At 50.6% G+C, this 19,463-nt stretch overlaps 1 protein-coding gene across 3 annotated transcripts in view; it reads left to right on the forward strand.

Moving 5' to 3' along the window:
* TMTC1 (transmembrane and tetratricopeptide repeat containing 1) overlaps positions 1-19,463 on the forward strand; it is a 181,598-nt gene that overhangs the window by 22,281 nt on the left and 139,854 nt on the right. The window contains exons 3-5 of one of the 3 annotated variants that reach the window (XM_012720432.1): positions 631-704; positions 3,686-3,862; positions 6,850-7,053. In XM_012720432.1, coding sequence (XP_012575886.1) covers positions 631-704; positions 3,686-3,862; positions 6,850-7,053 — 455 coding nt within the window. The remainder of the gene's footprint in view (positions 1-630; positions 705-3,685; positions 3,863-6,849; positions 7,054-19,463) is intronic. The other 2 variants (XM_012720430.1, XM_012720431.1) reach the window with 2 other exon arrangements.

Consider the following 19,463-nt stretch of genomic DNA (forward strand, 5'->3'; position numbering starts at 1 on the left):
TTTTGTGTGTACCTGCCATTTGGGGGTGCTTTCTTGTTTGTTTTCTGTCATGAGAAGATGATCCACATGACCTTGTGTCTCCTCTTCTGGCCAAGGACTCAGCTGTGTCCTCCTTAGTGGAAAGTGCTTGGCTGGCTTTTGCTCCTGGGGTGTCTTCCTTTCAGGCGCTGTTAATGACAGAGCTAAGAAGTGCACACAGGTCACACACAAACACACATACTCACTCACCATCACAGTTGGAGCCTCATTCTCTTCTTGCCAGCAACCTGCCCTCTCAGTCTCCCCTGCCTCTGAGTACCCCCGTTCCTTGGCTCCCATGGCCACAGACCTGCACAGCATCTGGACTCATTGCTCCTAGAGTATTTTGAGTTATTTCACTAGTGAATAAGTTTTGTTGCTGTGAACTGACCCTCCAGAGAAGAGAGGATGAGCCTGAAATGAAGGGAGAAAATCTTGCCCTTCCTGCAACCTATCGGCTGTCTATGGGCAGGGGTGGGGATGGGTCAGATGGAGAACAGCGTTTGCTGTTGCGTTGTACCTTCATTCATCTAAAAACAACTCTGTGGCCATCAGGGTTTTCTGGAAGGCATGTTCTGAGGTTTTCATCTTCCATTTTTCCAAACTTCCTAGGTGGCCGGAATTGTTGGCAGAGCTGATGTGCTGGCGTGTCTGCTGTTTCTGCTGGCCTTTCTCTCCTACAACAGGTATGTATGGCCCTTCTCCATGATGGACTTATGCCTGCCTGGGTCGTGTACGTGTGTGCATGCACGTATGTGTATGTGTGGATAGAGCACCAGCCTGGTTAACGGGGGCTTTTGGGCAGTCAGAGCTGAACTGGTGCCCTGCAGCCCAGGGCTAGGAGTCATCCTCCTTCCTTACTTCCTTTGAGGCCTTCTCTCTTCCAGTCTGAACCACATCCCAGCCTCTTAAAGAAGCTGCTCTTCCAGGGCTGGGAAGGCAGCTCCTATCTCTCGATTCCTCCTCCTTGTTGCTTCTCACCGGGATTAGAATTTGGAATCTTAGTTCTGAGCCAAAACACACTGAGCAAGTGTCGTCTGCACTTCTGTGTTCCTGTGATTTGTTTAATTTCTTCTTTTCATCTTGGCCGCATTTTGTTTTCCTTTTCACTAGTCTCACTAATGTAAGTGCAGAGCTTAAAATAACAAGGCTGAATGGAAGGGAGTATTTTCCAGCTGTGGTTTTTCCAAGTCACACACCCTTACATCAAAATATAGAAACTTGTGGCATTGGGAAATTGAAAAGAAAAAAAAAAAGTCTCCTATGATAATGATCCCCCCCCCCCCCCCCCAGGTAACCAGGTAGGTTGTCACCTAAGTTGTGACATATTTACACTGGGAAAGGGGCAGGTGGATAAGGCCTCCCTGGTGGCTTAGGGGTTAAATCTCAGTGTTGTCAGCACAGTGGCCTGAGTGGCCTGAGTTTGATCCCCGGCCAGGGCGCTGACCCACATGCAGCAGACCTCTCCTGTCTCTTGCTGCTCCCCTCAGCAGTGTACTTCCTAGATCGGCCTGTTCTGCTCCTCCCTCTGTCTCTGGGGAATCCTCTCACCCTCCTGTAACTCTGGCCTACCCCAGTTCTTCTCTGGAAAAATAAATAAATAAGAGAACATTGTGGGGAGTAAACCTGGATGTCCTACTCTCCGGGAGGAAGGCTGGTTAATTAATGATTTGTGAATTTTGATCTCTGGATCAGTTCATTTGCCTTAGAATCTTTCAAAGCCCAGTGACTCTGAGGAACCAGTGGCTCTCAGTTCAGGGTGTTTGAGAGGACACTTCACAATGTCTGGAGGCTGTTTTGTTTGTCCCTGAGAGGCCAGAGATCTACAATAGCCAGCGCAACCTTTCCAAGCTAGTGTCAGAGGTGCGAAGGTGGAGGGCCCCATTAGAGCCAGTTCAGACCTTGGATGAGAATGACATGAAGCTTCGAGGTGTTTTGGTGCAAGTGGTCAAGAACCTTCTTGTAGACCTGACTGGGTGGCCTCCCACTGCACGGGAAGAAATCACGGTGTGGAAATCTGAAGGCCACCAGCCTGCTATCAGCAGTGTGTTTCCTCTTCACTCTGGTGATAACGACATTAATAACAGCTTCAGATCCCTCTCTGCATGATACTGAAGCGTGTTATTTCAGGCCCCTGTGGGGCAGGCCAGTCCCACCTTAGCAGTGTCAGCTCTGCAGGAAGATGCGGTACACCTTTGCAGGCCACGGTGGGCAGCCACAGTGGGGTGTCAAGGTCAGATGTCAGTGCCGTGGAGATAGGGCAGTTTTTTCCTTCAGAGCTGGGTAGGTGGGTGTGGCTTGCCAGGTGTGGGGTGCTGCTGGTGTGGCCAGACACATGTGTCCCTGAGAGAGCGAGCTGCAGAGGTCGAGGGGTTTTGAAGACCCTGCTGGAAATTATGCTGAGGAGGAAAAAAAATGTGGTTAATATTTCCTCATGGGAGATCAGTGGGAGAAATGCACTTGGCCACAAGGAGGGTGAAACATCTGTGTTTTCCATGGGTGGACCTGGAGGGGTGCTGCTGATACAGTGTCAGCTCACACCAAGTCTGCTGTTGTCTTCACTTTGTACCATTTCTAGGGAACAAAGCCAATGAGGCTTCTCTATCTTTTATAGTTTGGTATTCTGACTTGTTCTGGATTTGCTTCCTTAAAACTTGGGGCAGATCTGTGTTGGTCAGATCTGGATTAATCATTAATACCTTTTATAATCAAATAGTAACAAAGGCATCTGTATTTTCACCATAGAAATGAGGATGCTACTTTATAATTTAAATATATACTGTATTTAATATATACTGTATACATACATATATATGTACTTGCATATACATTTTACATATATGGACATTGACTTCTTAGGTTTTGTGTGCAAAAGCATATATATAAATAATAGTGATCACACTAAGCCCTTGCCATTTATTTACTCCTCCTACTGCCCTTCCTTGTACCCCCCTCCCTCCCTTTTCACAGGTACAAAAGCTAAGAGAGTCATCTGCCCCCTTTTGCCCTATAAATTGTCTGCTAAACTGCGATTTGAATTCAGGGGCCTGACTCCAGATTCACACACACGGCTGGGTGGCCTGTCTTGCTTAAAACACACTGACTTAATGTCTGCCCATGTCATGAAGTGTAACTCTGTGGTAGCATTTTAAGTGACATTTTGCATTCATTTAATGATACAAGAACTGAGGTACAAGCCAAAGCTGTGTGTGTGTGGGGGGGGGGAGGTGGTGTTAGTGGTGAGAGGATTCACCAGAGACAGAGTGGGGAGCAGAACATGCAGATTGACCGAAATCCACTGCTGAGGGGAGCAGCGGGGGCGGGTCAGGAGAGGTCTGCCGCGCCATGTGGTCACCTCCCTGCAGGATGGAACTCTTGCTGCAGTGGCTGTGGACAGCTTCATAGTGCTGTGCTTTAATCCATTGCCACCACAAGGGGAGTGCCTTCTATGCCATATTTTCTCTTAATTTAAGGAACAGATTCAGGGTGGTTGGGGATCTGCTTTCTTCTGGGTTTGCAGTTTAAGTGGTTTGGTGTCGCACACTGTGGACGTCTCTGCTCACCTGGAGCTCCGCGGGCCTGGTGTCAGCGCCTGCCTTTCAGAAGTGGACGCTCTGGCAGCGCATGTTCCTCCTCAGCTGAACACAATCTGGAACTTGTTTTTCAGGAGCATGGCCCCGGGTGGGGTGGGGGAGCGCTTCCCCCCGACCGTGTCCCCCTTCTTCCTGCTACTCAGCCTGTTCCTGGGCACCTGTGCCATGCTGGTGAAGGAGACGGGCGTCACCGTGTTTGGGGTCTGCTTGCTGTGCGACCTCTTCTCCCTGTCCCATGCGCAGGAATCGTCGTAAGTCATCTCCCGGTTTCGAAATTGGGCGGGGCACATGCAGAGAGGAAGTTCTCAGATTTCCTTTCAAACCAAAACCAAATAAAACACCTGCTAAATGTATCCCCCTGTTACGTAACAGGCACAATGTGAGTCCAAACTCTTCCCACTTCTGGACGAACTAATGAGGTTTCACTAAGTTTCCCTGAGACCTACATTTAGACCTCACATGGCTCGTTGCAAGTTCATATGACTGGGTTGTGCTGCTTGCATGCTGCTGTGAAATCTTTACTCTCACAGAGAAGTTGCAAATGGAACAGTTTCTAACAGTTTTTGCTCGGAATCTGCATTCAAATGAGTGGCAGCTGTCAGAAAACAGCTGTTGAGCTGGCTCTGGGGTTGCGCTGTCAGCTGAGAGTTTTCGGAGGTGCCTTCTGGAATCCCACAGAAGGCAGTGTCAGCCGCACTGGAAGAGTCGCAGGTCACACTCAGATTCCGAGAGGTCCGTTTTCATTTTAAAAAGGGAAGGCACATTCGTGTTATCCCCTGGCTTACATATGGTAAGGAAGACGAAGGTGTTTTCAAGTTCCTGGAGCTACCATGGTTGTCTTCTTCTGTCAAATCCATCCTCACTAACCATTTCACACGGAGCCCCTTTTGTTATGGAACTGCAAAGTCCTTACTTTGGAATTTTTAAGAAATATGAGAACTTACTCCCTGCTTTTTTTCTCCTACTTTATGCCTTTTATGTGTCTGGACGTAAGGACAAGACAGGGAGTGGTAACACGCTGAGGTGAGGCCTCCTTGGAGGTAATTTCAGTAGAACCTTGTGCTCCAGTGCTCTCGATACCCCTTAAAGGTGCTTAGGAGGAGGGAACCCAGTTATTCTGACCCACGCTTATGCCAGGAAAGCCTTGGGTCAGAGGTGTGGCTTGGATGACACCTCCCCTTCCGCCCCCCCAAACACACACACCAGCATCAACACAGGGCCAGCCTCGCTTTTTTGGAGAACAACCATCTCCCCCTTCCTTCCCACTTCCAGAATCCTCTTTGTCTCCTTACCTTTCTGCTCTGCCTCACTCACTGCAGCCACCCACAGCCCCTCTGTGGCCCTCACAGACCTGTCATAGGACTCAGCTCTCCCTGGTCCTGACCTCTGCTGACCTGTGCCTCTGTTCCTGTTTTTCTCCATCAGCTCCCTGGCTCCCTGGAGTCAGACATTCAAGGGGAGCACCGTCTGTCTCATCCCCTTCCCTGTCATTCTTAATCATCTCACTGAACTGCAAGGAGTTTGGTGGCTGAACAGCTCTGCTGATGGACATGCAGCCTGCAAGACGTGGGGCCGCAGTGTTTTTGTGGCAGCTCTCTGCTGTCTGCCTGAGACGCTCCTGCTTCCCTTAGTCCTCTTAGCCCACCTTGTGCTTGTTTGCTGTCCAGCCAAGAGCAACTCAGGGCCCATTCCTTCCCCCAAGCAGCGTGCGCAGGGAAGGGATGGCAGATGAGACTTGGGCCATCAGGGGTCCCCTAGAGATGGTGTTGAGGGGTGAGGAGGAGCTGGGTGCATCCCTGGGGGAGGGTCCAGGCTCATCTTGGTTAGAATCTCCTGAACAGCATGTGCAGGTGTGAAGCCCTCGATACTCACAGTGCTGTTAGCCTGGCTTTGTGGAGAGAGACTGCTCCAGAGTCACTGCCTCAAGGAGCCAGGATCTGGAGCCCGTCTGTGGGGCCCTGAGCACCTCACTTCTGTAGTGGGATACAGGGGCAGGGCCTCAGGACTGCCTGAAACATCCACTGTTAGGGCACCTGGGGGTCACAGCATCCTCTGAGGATCTCGCAGAGCTGTGTCCATTTTCTCAGAATAATACATATGCACAGTTCTTCATGCATTCTCAGTGATCTGTCCCCCACTTTTTTTGTGAATCCAGAGGGCCCTGGGCCACTCCTTTAAGAGTCAGCTAGGCTGCAGGGAAGCTGCAGCGGGGGTGTGCGCATGAGTTGCCTCCACCGGAGCAGGGGTCCTGCTGTCGTGATGGGGCTCACAGTCATGAGACTGGGTCTCACAGGTGACATCACCTTTAGCAAAAAACAACTTCAGAGAAATGAGCTTGTCAAGCTTCAGTTTTGGTTTTCTGTTCTATCCTTTGGGGAGATTGGGATTTCATTCTTAACAAGCAGAAAGTAACCTGCAAGGGGCCCAGTCCCTGCCCTTGTCTCAAAGTGACCACAGACTTGAGCTTGGCACGTCCACTCCAGTGAGTTTCGTGCAGTGGTTTCCTACTGTGTGTGTCCCGTACATGTCTGCAGACACAGACGGTGCTCACGGCCTTTCTTTTCCTGCACCACTGGCTGCCTGGAGTTGTCTGCACTGACATCCCCTGTTTATTCGCTCAGCTGCACTGTGCCGTTTGACGAACACTGTTTATGTCCCCATCCTTCTGGATTTGGGGTTCAGGTGTTCTCCACATGTCTTGCTCCACAGACTAGGTTGCTGTGGACATCACATCATGCTGTAATGTACAGACGCCAGGGCTTCTGGGTCACTGGGGCCCAGGTGATGCTGTTCCCTGTGACATTCCAGATGTCGCATGAAGTGTGGGCTGGAGGGGCCAGCCCCCCGTTCCTTCCCACATGCCCCTGTTCACTCTGCTGCTGGGTATCATCCATGTGACAGCGTGGCCAGCCTGGTGGTTATGAATTATTTCTCAGGACCTATGAAAGCAGCTGTTCTGAGAAGTTAGAGGGTGGATCAGCTCTGCACACAATTTTGTGGGACCATGAATCCCAGTACCACTTCTTCCAAATGAGATTTGAGAAGTGTACGGGGAGGATGCGGGGTGTATGTGTCCCGGGTAGGGGTTAAAGGTATCATGGAAGATACCAGACACAAAGTAACCGCAAGGCCCGAGGGTGCTGGCTCCCAGGGCCAGCTTGGGGGTGCACTGCTGTCTCTGCTGCAGGTCTTGTCGTTCCCTTTGACTTTGTTTCCCCTCATTTCTGTGCACAACTAGGAGCAGTGAGGACACAGATCGGCATAGCCCACAGCGGCCCAGGAGTGCGCACTCCTCACTGCCGGCACACGCCTACCGGGAGAACGGAAAGCAGCAACGCGCCCCCCAGAAGGGACCTTGGGGTGGCTGCCAGTCCCCACTGCCACCGGCACCCAAGAGCAGTGGATGCCCTGTGTCTCCTCGAGCCCTGTGGTCCGTGATGAGGTACTGGCTGGCACCTGCTCTTGCTGCCTGGTGTTACCTGGTGTCCTCCCTCTTTCCTATCTCTCCCTCCTCTCCTCTAGCCCCTCCCACTCCCCTCTCTCCTCCCCCTATTTAGATCAGATGAGATAGGAGTGGTGTAAGCAGCAAGCAGACTCCTGCAGTCTGCCCCCCTGGGGAGCCTCTGGGAAGGCCAGGCCCACCCCCTGCCTTCTCCCTGACACTCCATCTGAGCACAGGCTGGGGAGAAAGCCCCGGGCTCTGCCTCTGGGTCGCGTTTTTGAGGATATAGCAGAACCTTCCTTAAAGCAGGGCTTTTCTTCATCTTCTGTTCTAACCCAGCACTGGCAGCTCACATGGCTACATGTGAGCAGATTCTCCCCGGGGCAGGTGGGCTCTGGGTGGCTCCGGCCCTGGGTGAGTCAGCGGGCTGGGGTGGGCCTGCGCTCACAGCATTGGCACCTCACTGTTTCAGGTTACTGTTCGTCTTTCTGTTCAGTTGCAGAAAATGTCTTCTCATAAGGCTCTCTTTGTCTTCAACTGATCCCTCCTTTGCTTTTTTTTTTTTAAAGATTTATTTATTTATGCATACAGAACTAGGGTACAGGCCAGAGGTGCTGGGAGGATTCACCAGAGACAGAATGGGGAGCAGGAAAGGCTGCCTGAGGAATACAGTGCTGAGGGGAGGAGAGGTCTGCCGCACCATGTGGGTCACCTCCGGGGCTGGGGATCGAACTCATGCTGAAGTGGCTTTAGCTTCTCAGTGCTGTGCTTTAACCCGCTGCACCACCAGGGAGGGCCCCTGCTTTTTTTTTTTTTCTTTTTTTTGATCTTGCCCCATTTGCTTACCCATCAGCGAAAACCTCTTGCACATCATCATGTGCTTAGAATCTTCCGTAACCAGGAGGTCCCTGTGGATAAGGGTGTGAGGTCTCCCCTTTTGCGTTTTGTCCCCTCTGGGAGAGACAGAGGGCAGCGTGACTCCCAGAACAGGAGCAGAGGGTGACGGTTGGGCCCCACTGGATGAGTGCTGTGGTTGATTGAGGAGGCCTCCTGAGTCCTCATGAAAACTGGATGGGCAGTGGGGTCCAGGCAAGGAGTCCAGACAGGTCAGTGGCAGTTTCGGAAGTAGAGGGAGAGTTTTGGTGTATGGTGCCTGGGCGTAAGGGCTGTGTTAGTATGAAACCAAACCTGGATTTTATTCAGAGCTGAACAGGAAGATGTTGGAGAGAAATGTTGACTTTAAAAAATACTGACTCCTGTGCAGTCATGGTGTTGGCAAGAGCAGATGGGCCCAGAGGGTTGAGGAGTCTTCTGTCCAGACATGGTGGAAAGAGCATCTTGGCAGAGGGTGGCAGAGACTGGCTTGTAGAGGTGGTGGTGGTGGGGAGGGTCCTGTGTTTGGGAGTAGGGGTGAGGGGCAAGAAATGCGGGTGTTCAGGTTTTCAGCTTCTGCAGTTAGTGGTAACAGCATCCATTACTGGGAAACGTGAGGGGGAAAATTGGTTTTTTGAGGTTTGGGGCGTGGTTGGAGGGACAGAATAAAATTGCAGTAACACTTGACAGTTCCTGAGGAAGAAAGAAAAGAGACCAACAGTCTCAGTCAAACATTGAGGGTCTTGACCTCTGATGAGAGTCTGGATGGAGAAGACAGACTTGAGGAAATTGTCAGGGAGGCTGAAGACTGGAGATAGAGGTGCTAACCCCTAGTACCTTGGTGACCTGGGGGGCCAAGGCTTCAGGCTGCAGTGTGGCTGGGAGCCCCATGAGGCGAGCTCCCCGTTGGCCTTGATTACGTTGGCAACGTCGGGTTCCCCCATCACCGTCTGCCCAGTGGCAGACATGTGGGGTGTCAGTGTGTGCTCCTGTGAGTGTGCATCTGTGCATGTGTGTATGTGTAGAAAGCTTGTGGAGGGCAGAGGTGGAAGGTGCTGGAGCAGGAGGGCCGGAGGTGTGCCTGTTGCTGTGGGGCTCAGAGTGTGAGACGTGACTGCAAAGACACAGATCCTGTCCCGTGCCTTCAGCCACAGAATCCCTCCTGCGAGGCTGATCGTGGGCTGCAAACGTTCCTGGTCATGGGCTTGGAACAGCAACATGGCACCGGGTCAACAAAAGGTGGCCACGACGCCAGGGACACATTGAGCAGCGCCTTGGAGTGATTGAATCAGGGGCTTGCATTTGTTACTGCCTTTATAGCTTTAGTATGATTCAAGCTGCTGTAGTTGGATAGTCAGTCACGCTATGTTTAATGACTGGTTTGCAGACTCCCTGAAAATTGTTTCGTCTCCTCCGGCCACCCGTGGGAGTCGGTCGGCACAGTGGGGGGTGGGCCTGCCAGAGGGGTGTGATGGGAGCAGCTTCCTCTCAGCTTGGGTGTCTGGGCTAAAAGCAACAGGCCATGTAATAAGCATGTGACAGGCGTGCAAAGAAGTGTTCCTGCTGGGCCCCAGCAGCGCCATGCTGTGAATGTGCTGCGTCCCAGCGGGTGTTTGAACACCAGGAGGTGAAAGGGAATGGGCAGGCTCATGCACAGGCTGCTGCGGATATATATATAGTTCTGGTTGAATTCTGAGGTTTTTTTTTGAGTTCTTCCTTGTGTTGCATGCATGGCATCAGGCTGACAAAAATTTAAGCTAGCTCATCCTCAGGGGAGATGTTTTCAGGAATGACCAAACACAAGGAAAAGTCCTGCCTGTTTTTTTGGTGGGAATTCTAATTGGTTTGTGCCATTAAAAAATAACAACAACAATCACCCTGGGACTTATGGTTTATACTCAGATGATCTTTCCTGTTGGTACAACTTTTACTGCGAAAGAGAACCCCTAATAATTGGTAGCTTGGAGAGTAGAGCATCTAGACTGACCTCCAAAAACTAAGTATAGAAAATACCACATGACCCCAGCACTCCCACTCGTGGGCATCTCTCTAAAGAACATGAAACCACCAGCTCAAAAAACTATGTGCTCCAAAGTGTTTTTAGCAGCATCATTTACAGTAAGTGGCACTTGGAGGCCACCCATTGAGAGAGGATGGGATCAAGAAGATCTGATCTGTCCACAGAACAGGCAACTGGTCAGCCACGAGGAAAAACTAAATAGCGTCATATACAGAGCGTAGGCGCCTGAGGAGTTGTGTGGCAAAGCAGATCAGAAAGGCAGACAGGTACTGGATGAATAAAACAAGGAATCACAGATGAACTGACAAAGTGACATAGTTACGAACTAGCAGACACTTGTGAATGAAGTGGAGTTCAGGGACAGAGGGGTGAGAAGAGAGGGCCAGGGAGCATAAGGAAGAGGGGATGGGGAAAACGGTTGACTAGACGTCTTGCTAATCAGTGTTGAAAGTCTAATTCTGATGAAAAGCACACATACACCCCACCTCCTGGAAGAAGATGTCAGCTCAGATTTTATGTGGAAAGGACTTTGTCAATTCTCTAATTAATTGCTACTGATTGTCGTTCCTGCTTCCTTTGCTGTGTGTAAAGAGAAGCTGGGCTCCATTTGCCCTGGAAATCGTCTTCGGTGGGGTGGATGCTGTAGCTATCATACAGAGGGCGGCTCACTCCGACTGTCCAGGGAGGGGGCAGCACGTGCTGGTGGTGGACCTGTGGAAGCCGAAGCTTGTGCTTTGTCATTGGCACTGATCAACCAACTGCCCACTTACTGATAAAGTCATTTATGATGGGCCTTCATGCTTGTGCACCTGCCAGGGTATGGAAGCGGTATCCAGATGACACGTGTGACCTTGGCCTCCATGTACCTGCCCTTGTGTAGGTCTCAGCGTCCTTTTTCCGGAGTGAGGTGACAGTGACCTTCCTGGGAGGCTGCTCTCTCTGGGCTCCTGACTGTACACTCTCCCGATGGGGGTGGGGGGCGGGGGTGGGGGAGGAGGGGATGCTGCTGCAAAGCAAGCATTTGCCTCCTGGAGCAGAAGGAAATATTTTATTGAGAAGAGGCTGTTGGTGTTTTGCTGTAAGAATGATGGAAATGCTGAGAAATCCATTTAAAAAACTAAAGTTGCTTTCTAGAATAAACTGGTGTGTCAACTAGTCTTCTAAGGTTTCTTAACTGGGAGCTGCGTTTATTGGGCTACTGGCTTTAATGTGCCTTCAGGGGTTGATTTATCCAATCCTGGTCAGCCTGTAAAGTAGCTTTTCTCGAACACAGAACTTCCCAGGAAAGTATTCTGCTTTGTAGGTAGAGATTTTGAAAAGTTATTTTTTTTCCTCCTTTTACTCTCTCTTAAGCATCTCTTGAGACTGTGTTAGTCCCCCTGAACTGGCCTGGGTGGGTGGGAAAGTAGAAGTTACTTTGAGTTCATCTGAAGCATATTGAAATCTACTTTAGGAGGGGGTCCTCCCTGGTGGTTTAGGAACTAAGTCTCAGTGCTTTCACCCCCATGGCCTGCGTGCAAACCTGTATAGGGAGCTGACCCACAAGGCACAGCTCACCTCTCCTGTCTCACCTGTTGCGCCCCTCAATAGTGTATTTCAGTCAGTCTGCCTGTTCTGCTCCCCACTCTGCCTCTGGTGGGTCCTCTTACCTCCCTCCCCTGCACCTCTGGCCAGATTAAGTGGTCCTCCAGTTCTATGCAAAACTAATTTTTAGAGAAAGAATAAGGAAAAGAAAGAAAGAAATCTGTTTTGGTTCTCCAACTGAGCTCAGTGCTAAAATGGATCATTTCAATGAAGTGTTCCTTGGCTTCATTCAGAACTTAGCACTCAAAGCTCTTCCATATAAATCACTTGCTAAGAAGGCAGAATTCCTTTTAATTTATGGGTAGCAGTTGGCGGTGTGCTGGCGGCTGCCAGGCGTCATCTTGATAGGGCGCCCGAGCTTGGCAGCCTTGCACCCCTACGAGCTCCCGTCCGCTGAAGATAAGCTCTTCCCTTTCTCACTGCAGAGCAATCAAGCTAGGCATCTGCTTCCCAACTGGATGCCCAGGGACATATGTTCAAAGAGAAGCTACTAGAACGTGGGAGGCTTGCTTGGCAGGCAGTCTCACCTCTGCTGTCCTGGCTCTGCCGGCACTCCCAGGCCTCGGCGTAGTCCTCAGCTCACAGTCACTGCCTGGAACTGTCAGCTGGTCCGGTGCGTCTAGGAGGCGACTTCCAGGCTACCACCCGGCTCCCTTCTCCAGCATGCAAGGCTGATGCTCTGGGGAGCCCAGAGGTGTGCTGCAGACCTCCTGCTTTGAAGCTATTGCCTTCTTAGGCTTGGTCCTTTCCTGTTTACTTTTATTTTTTTGTAAAGATTTATTTATTTATGCATACAGAACTGGGGTGCAAGCCAGAGGTGCAGGGGCAGTGAGAGGATTCACCAGAGACAGAGCGGGGAGCAGAACAGGCAGAATGATGAAGTACACTGCTGAGGGGAGCAACGGGCGGGTCAGGAGAGGTCTGCCGCGCCGTGTGGGTCACCTTCGGGGGCAAGGATCGAACTTGCACTGAAGCAGCTGTGGCCAGCTTGCAGTGCTGCGTCCTTAACCCGTTGCATTGTGCCACCAGGGAGGGCCCCATATTTCCTTTTTAATGCAACCTGGTAAGCAGTTGTAAAGTGATGCTAATAGAAGCAGCATCACGTTGTCAATACTGGGACCAGATTAAGTGGTCCTCTCACAAGCACCTGGTGTGCTTGTGCTCTTACAGCAGATCTTGGCCAGTTCAGAAAGCTTGCTGGAATTTCCACTTTGTTGCTCTGGAAATTTTCTGCCACCTAGCTTGGTCTGGTGGTACGTTTTGTAGATTGAGTGTGACAGAATCTTAAAAATGCACATCCTTAAAAAGAAAAAGAAAAGTAAAAACCTCAGCCAGAGTTTGAAGGCACATTTCGCCCAGCAAGGAGAGGTGGAAATGCAAGTGATTTTCAAATTCTCCTTCACGAGCGGCCTGCTCTCCATCTACGCCAGGGTATCGCCTCCCCCACCCCGGCTTCTGCCAAGGGGGCGTTTGCTGGCAGCCAGGAGCCTGGCATAGCTGGCAGTTTGCATTCTCGCCAGCCCCAGACCGATGGCAGAGTCTGGAGCAGGGAAGAGGCCTCGGTGTGCCTGGTGCCAGTTCTGCTGTGTTCACGCCGTCTCTGGCTAACAACTTCTGCTCTGTGCTCTCGGTGGCCGAGTACAGAGAGACGGGTGCCTGGTCCCCCGAGTTATCGTGAGGGAAAGCGAGGTGACCCCTTCAGCAGTTCTCCAAGAACTCTCAGTGGTGGTTTTAGGAGATGGCAGTTCCAGAGCCAGAGCAGAAGGATTAGCATTTAGAAGTTTTTCTGGAGGCTTCTCCTTTCCTGTGTTGTGTTTGTGAAACTAGTATCATCTTGATTTGCATAGGACATTTATTTTCTCTTTTTTCACCATCCTTTATTTTTTTTATTTTTCTGTGTAAAATAAAGAACTAGAGTGTAGGCCAGAGGTGCGGGGGTAAGAGGATTCATCAGAGACAGAGTGGGGAGCAGAGTAGGTGGATCTACTAAAATCCACTGCTGAGGGGAGCAGCAGGTGAGACAGCGGAGGTCTGCCCCGTGCCATGTGGGTCAGCTTCCTGATTGGAGATCGAACTCAAGAAGTCGCAGTGACAGCGCCGAGACCTAACCCCTAGACCTCCAGGGAGGCCCTTACGGTATTTGAGAGGGAAATGACTGTATGAGATAAACATCTGGCACAAGGATGGCACGCTCACCACTGTGGGGATAACAGAGGCTGTGTGACCACCGCTTCCCAAGTGGTGGCAGGTACCATTCTCTGTGCGCCATCCCAGGAGAGATGCTGACACTGGCCTTAGTTTGTTGTGAGGCTAGGATTAAAGTATGGAATGCAACTTAAATTTTTGGATATTTTTCGAATGACCACTGAATAAATCATTAGTTCAATAAACAGTCCAGGTTGAGCAAAAAAATGATAAAGACACTGCTTTTTTATAAAGGTGGCCTTCTGGCCCGGTAGGAAGATGTGTTTCAAGTTTTGAATCTTTAATGCTGTTCGCGTCATTGGAGCGGGGATCTTTATTCTGTTATGTATGATTTGTAAAATGCATATTGATTCTGAGGTCGCCCCAAGCAGCAGACTCCACAAGGAGCCTGGCATTAAAGATTTTCTCTTAATGATCCAACCTCTGAAAGTATCTGTAAAGTGTTTAGAGGGAACAGAAGAATGGATTTTCAGGAGATGAAGGTAATTAATATGTCAAAATTCAGGGAAAGCACACAGACCACTGAACCCGATGACCGGCCGGAGTGAGGTGGAGGGAAGGCGTGATGTTTTCATTTCAGTAGCTTGACACCCCCGGGGGTCCTGAGGAGCAGCCTGGACATTTCTGTTTTCCGGGGCTGGGGCTCCCTGCTCCAGACATGAGAGTCTCGATCAGAGTGTCCTCCCACATGTCTGCATCTGGCTGCCATAAGTCATTTTTCCGTGACTGGAAAGGAATGGGACTGTGCGAAAAGAATTCTCCCTATTGCACTGCTGACAACAAAGGTTCTGATTAGAAAGAGCTTCCTGTTGATTACAGAAGTGCAGTTGAGGTCAGGGGGGGACCCGAGTGAGTGCGTTTCTGTCCTCAAGGGCCTCGTTTCCTTTCTCTAGCACAGCAGCTGGAGCTCCAGAGGAGCGTCTTCCTTTCTCAGCCTGGGGGTGCGGTGGTGGAGGCCAGTCTTTATTTTTCAGTGTTGCTGTTCACACGACATGGGCACAGCGCAGACCTGCTGTTGCTTCTGAAGGCAGCGCACGTCCTGGCCTGCGTGGCGGGGAGGGGAAGGTTCTCATTTGTTCTGTGTCTTGGCCAGTTTTTCGCTTTCCTGTGTTTCCCTTTGTCTTATCTATGAAGCAAGGCAGGCTGGGTTGTCTGGGGTCATTTGATGTTCCCCTAAGGGCTATTTTTGTTGCGTTCTTAGGAAACTTCTGTCTCTTCCCCCCACCTCTTTCTTCACTTGCCACCCTCACGGGCCTGGCATCACAGGAGTGCTGCAGGGGGCCTGGGGTGCATGGGTGACGTGCATTTTATCCCTTCCTTTATTCCTGTCCTTTCCTGGATTCTTGACTCCTGAAGCCTTTGAAACTTAAGTCACATGTATGGAAAATCTCACTATTAAAAAGTGATTACGCTTTGGCCTTTAACCCTCGGACTCAGGGCCCCCTGACTCAGCAGAGAGTTTGTTTACTCATTTGGTTAATAAAGCTTGTTAGATACTCCCCACAGGGGTGTAGGAGGGACCCTCAGAGGTGCCCTCTGTTTTTTGAGTTGTGTGTAGAAAGAAACCTGGGTGTAAAGCAAGATGGAACATACGTTAAATGTTAAGGTCTGGGCCCTCCCTGGTGGTGCAGCGGGCTACAGCGTAGACCTCTCCTGACCCGCCCGCGGCTCCGCTCAGCAGTGTATTTCAGTTCTGCTCCCCACTCTGTCTCTGGTGAATTCGCTCAACCCCTGCTCCCATATCTCTGGCCTGTACCCCAGTTCCTATATGCATAAATGAATAAATTTTTAAAAATGTTAAGGTCTTTTTTAAGAGTGACAAAGTGGTAAGTAATAACAAGACTTTTTACCCTGCTTAATCTTGCATACTTGTGAGTGCTCAGTATTTTCTCCCTCTCTTTTTAATAATTGTGACTTATTTAAAAATCTGTACACATTTTCGTGATTTCAGAAGAATTCACATATTTAGGGAAAGTTCACAGGGAAGCTGAGCACATTTTCCCAGGACAGGAGCAAGATCTGGTAGCCAAGCCTGGTGAGGGGTGGAAGCTTTTGTGAGGGGAAATTTTCTCTCTTGGAACAGAGAGCAGAGGGGACCCCTTGGAGGCGATGACTGCCCCCTACCCCCATTGCACACCCAGTGTGCCGGGTTTGTAATTTTGACTTGCGATTGATTTCTGATTAAACTCATCAGCTCGCACGCCCGCGGTGTCCAAGCAGCTGTTATATTTCATGTTGGCGCAGATAATTGCCTTTCTGCTTGGCAAAGAAAATGAGCAGATGCAAAAGAAGGCTCTTTTTCTGGCACCATCGATTGGAACGCTGTAGCCTGGTGTTGTCTGTCTTGCAAGAGACGCAGCAAGTGCAAAGTGCAGCTCCTGGCCAGCTCACAGAGCCAGGAACTACTCAGGCCATGTCCAGATACCAGCATTGATCTGTTCAGTTTTCCCACAAGGAAAACTGAAGGCTCTGTTGGTGGGGTGTCCCCAAAATGAGGCTTGGCTTTCATTGCTGATTTATTGTTGATAATGACGAAGCAGCGTCATGCTCCATAGTTAAGGGGTGCGGGCCCCGACTCTCCCCAAGGAGTTTAGCTCCCAGATGTCTCTCTGGGCGGTAATACAAAAGTGGTGATGTATTGTAGCAGCGTCACATCTATGAAACAGACATCCTCGGTGTATTGATGATGAGCAGCATGTGCAGGGTTCATCCGGGCCCAGCGTGGGTTTCAGGGAGCGCCAACTGTGTGCGAGTGAATGTGAGACGTCCAGCCTTCCTGCGGTGGCCGTGGGGGACGAGCTGCTGTCTGGCACCCGTGGGCCTCTCATCACTGTCTTGAGCGTTTTGGGCTTCCTGGCATATTAGCCTTTCCCTCTGGAGGTCAGAGGGTGCCCGTGTCACAGCCAGGAGGTGAACAGGGATCAACCCCTGGTCTGCCACGGGGTCCTTGGGGAGGAGGCCTTCCCGCATGGCCAGCGCCTCCCGGGCACTTCCCCAATGGGCAGCATCATGCAGCAGGAAGATCTGGCCCTTGAGCCTACATGTATCCTTTGTACCCTGCCATGGGCAGCAGGGGCCCAGTCCCTTACAGTGTTTCTTGGGAAGAGAGAAATTTCTAGAAAAGACTAATTCGCGGGGGTGGGGTGGGGGAGGGGCACAGGATCATGGTGGGAGCATTGATCTGTTCTGCTTTCTTCCATTTACATGTTGGTCTGACTCTGCCTGGCCCTTAGCCATGCCCTCCCTCCCCACATCCTGCGAGCGTCATTGGGCAGTGTTTCACTGGGGAGGGAGTTTCGCATAAATGACTGTGTTTTTAATTTGAAATTGTGCGTGTTCATTGTTGGTGAATAGGAAAGCAATCACGCCCCCCAGCCTGGCTATGATTCTTTGTTCCAGTAGTTTCAAATCGATTCCTTTGGTTTTTCTGCACAGACAACAAGATCACCTCTTTCTTCATTATGTTTTTGTTTTTTAGGAAGTGACCATTTAAATTAGGAAAGTGAGGAAAAGGCTGTTTTTTGTTTAGTTGTGTTTTTTATTTTTTCTGACCTGAGAAATATAAAAATATTCAGGTGAGCATGACAAAGTTGTGCTGGCCCTTCCTGCCTCTGGGCTTATTTATTTCCAGTCCATTTTCCATCGGGCTGTTCGCGAGCACGAGCATCCCTGGTCAGGCTGCAGCTGCCTTAGCCGGGCCTGCCGTCCACGCCTGCCTTCTCAGGGCGCTGGCCGGGTGTGTGCTGTCTCCTAGGCCACCCGTGTCCACCTGTGCCCAGTCTTTATGTAGAGTCCTGCGTAGAAAAGGGGCCAGATGCCACGGGGATCACAACTGAGATGGAGAAATGCACAAAATGATGTACAAGTAAACTATTATATTATTTAAAATAATAATAATAATAATAGTCGTTCTATGCTAATAGTGACATTAGAGCAATTAAACTAGATACTTTCCTAAAAGAAGGGGTAGGTTGTAAAACATCTGTATTGCAATTCTTTTTGTCTACTTGATTATCTTAGCCACATATATATATATCTTTTTAATTTTTATATACCTACACATATGGAATCTTCATTTATTATTTATGAAATGAAAGAAAGCAGGAATAAACAAGTAGTTTATTTTGATCCATGAGTTTTGTTTTCTAGCTTCTACTGTAAAAAAAACAAAAACAAAAAAACTCTGCTACTGCCAACAAAACCCATTGAAAATCACATTTGCCAATATTTTTGTCATGGGATGAATTCTGGTATTCAATAGCAATAAAGTTATCCCTGTAAAAAAATAAGAAAAGGGGCCAGATGCTCGGTGTGCTGCACAGAAAAGTTTCTGTACAAACCTAGGTGTCGTGGCGACGCCTCAGGCTGCCGAGTCCCCACCCCTGTCTGCCACAGGCCTGAGGAGCCACCCAGAGAGATGCGACCTGGGTCCCCTCAGTGGCACGAGCCGAATGTGGCCTGCCCCCCTCCCCCCCCCCCGCTTTCCCCCAACCTCCGTGCCCGGTGCTCAGCCGCACCCACTCGATAGTTCTCCCTGCAGCGTGGTCTCAGGCGTGTGCCTGACTTGTGCGCACAGTCCCCTCTCCCCTGCCCGTGTACTCCATGGTGGGCATCTCAGGAAACGCTACCACCTCAGGAACGGCGCTTCACAAGTCCTTACTCGGTACCTGCAAAGCCACGTGGTGACAGTTCTCTCCCTGTCTGGAATGCAGGATTCCAACAGCTAATCCTCCAGACTCTGTTGAGTCAAATTAGTAATAATAGCTAACATTTAGGAGTGTTTACTCTGTGCCAGCACTGCTTTAAGAGCTTTACATTTATTAACTGACTTAATCCTCACCACAGCACTGCAGTTTCCTGCCATCATCACCCCCAGTTTTCCAGGTGTGATGCAGGAGACACAGGCCTGGGGAGTCACTCCCCTGGCAGCACTCGGCAGGTGAGTAGGGAACCCCAAGGTGCCAGCCCAGCAGCCTGGCCCAGAGTCACTGCCCCGAGGACACTGCTTTGATGGCCGATGTCCTGACTTCGTACAGGGTGGTCTGGCCACCCAAGTCCCTGTGGCCTCTACAGAGCCCCTTGGGCGTGTGCCTTGTGGGTGCCCCGGTCTACATGCTGATGTGGGTGTGTACTGCCGGGGGGCCTACCTGGGCCCCACTCTTTGGTGCTGACCTTACTCAACTGGTTTAATGCACATGCGTGGACACATGGTTCAGCTGGGAGACATCCATACTGGCCTGGGCTGGCCTGATTCTTGCTGGGAGGCGGAAGGTGGGTGGAGACAGAGCTCCCCAACTCCTGCTGCTCCGTGTGGCCGAGTCACGGGCCAGACGAGGAGTGGCGAGCCTGAGGGGGAAAGACCCATTCCACCCAGACACAGCTCCCATCATGGCTTCTGTGGGCAAAGCAGAGGACAAAAAATAGCTCCCAGTCACCACATCGTGGAATGAGAGAGAAATTAAGCGAACAGGACAATGAGCCTTGTGGGAGTTGCTCAGGGCAGTGCAGTATGAAAAGCACAAAACGGTCGTACCACCTTAGCGTTTTCTGTCCATTTTTCTGTGACGTGATTGATCATAGGCATCTGGTTTGCACGCCTTTCAGCGTCACTCCCCATTGGCTTGTGCTCCCACCTGCTGTGATGGAGCCACAGGGGAGGGCCAGGTGTGAGGAGCGGAGGAGGACAGACTCCTTGGGGAGGGCCAAGGTGAATTCTTTTTTTTTTTTT

The sequence above is a fragment of the Condylura cristata genome, unplaced genomic scaffold (assembly GCF_000260355.1).
Source record: "Condylura cristata isolate star-nosed mole 26May11 unplaced genomic scaffold, ConCri1.0 scaffold00004, whole genome shotgun sequence".
NCBI classification, from domain to species: Eukaryota; Metazoa; Chordata; class Mammalia; order Eulipotyphla; family Talpidae; genus Condylura; species Condylura cristata.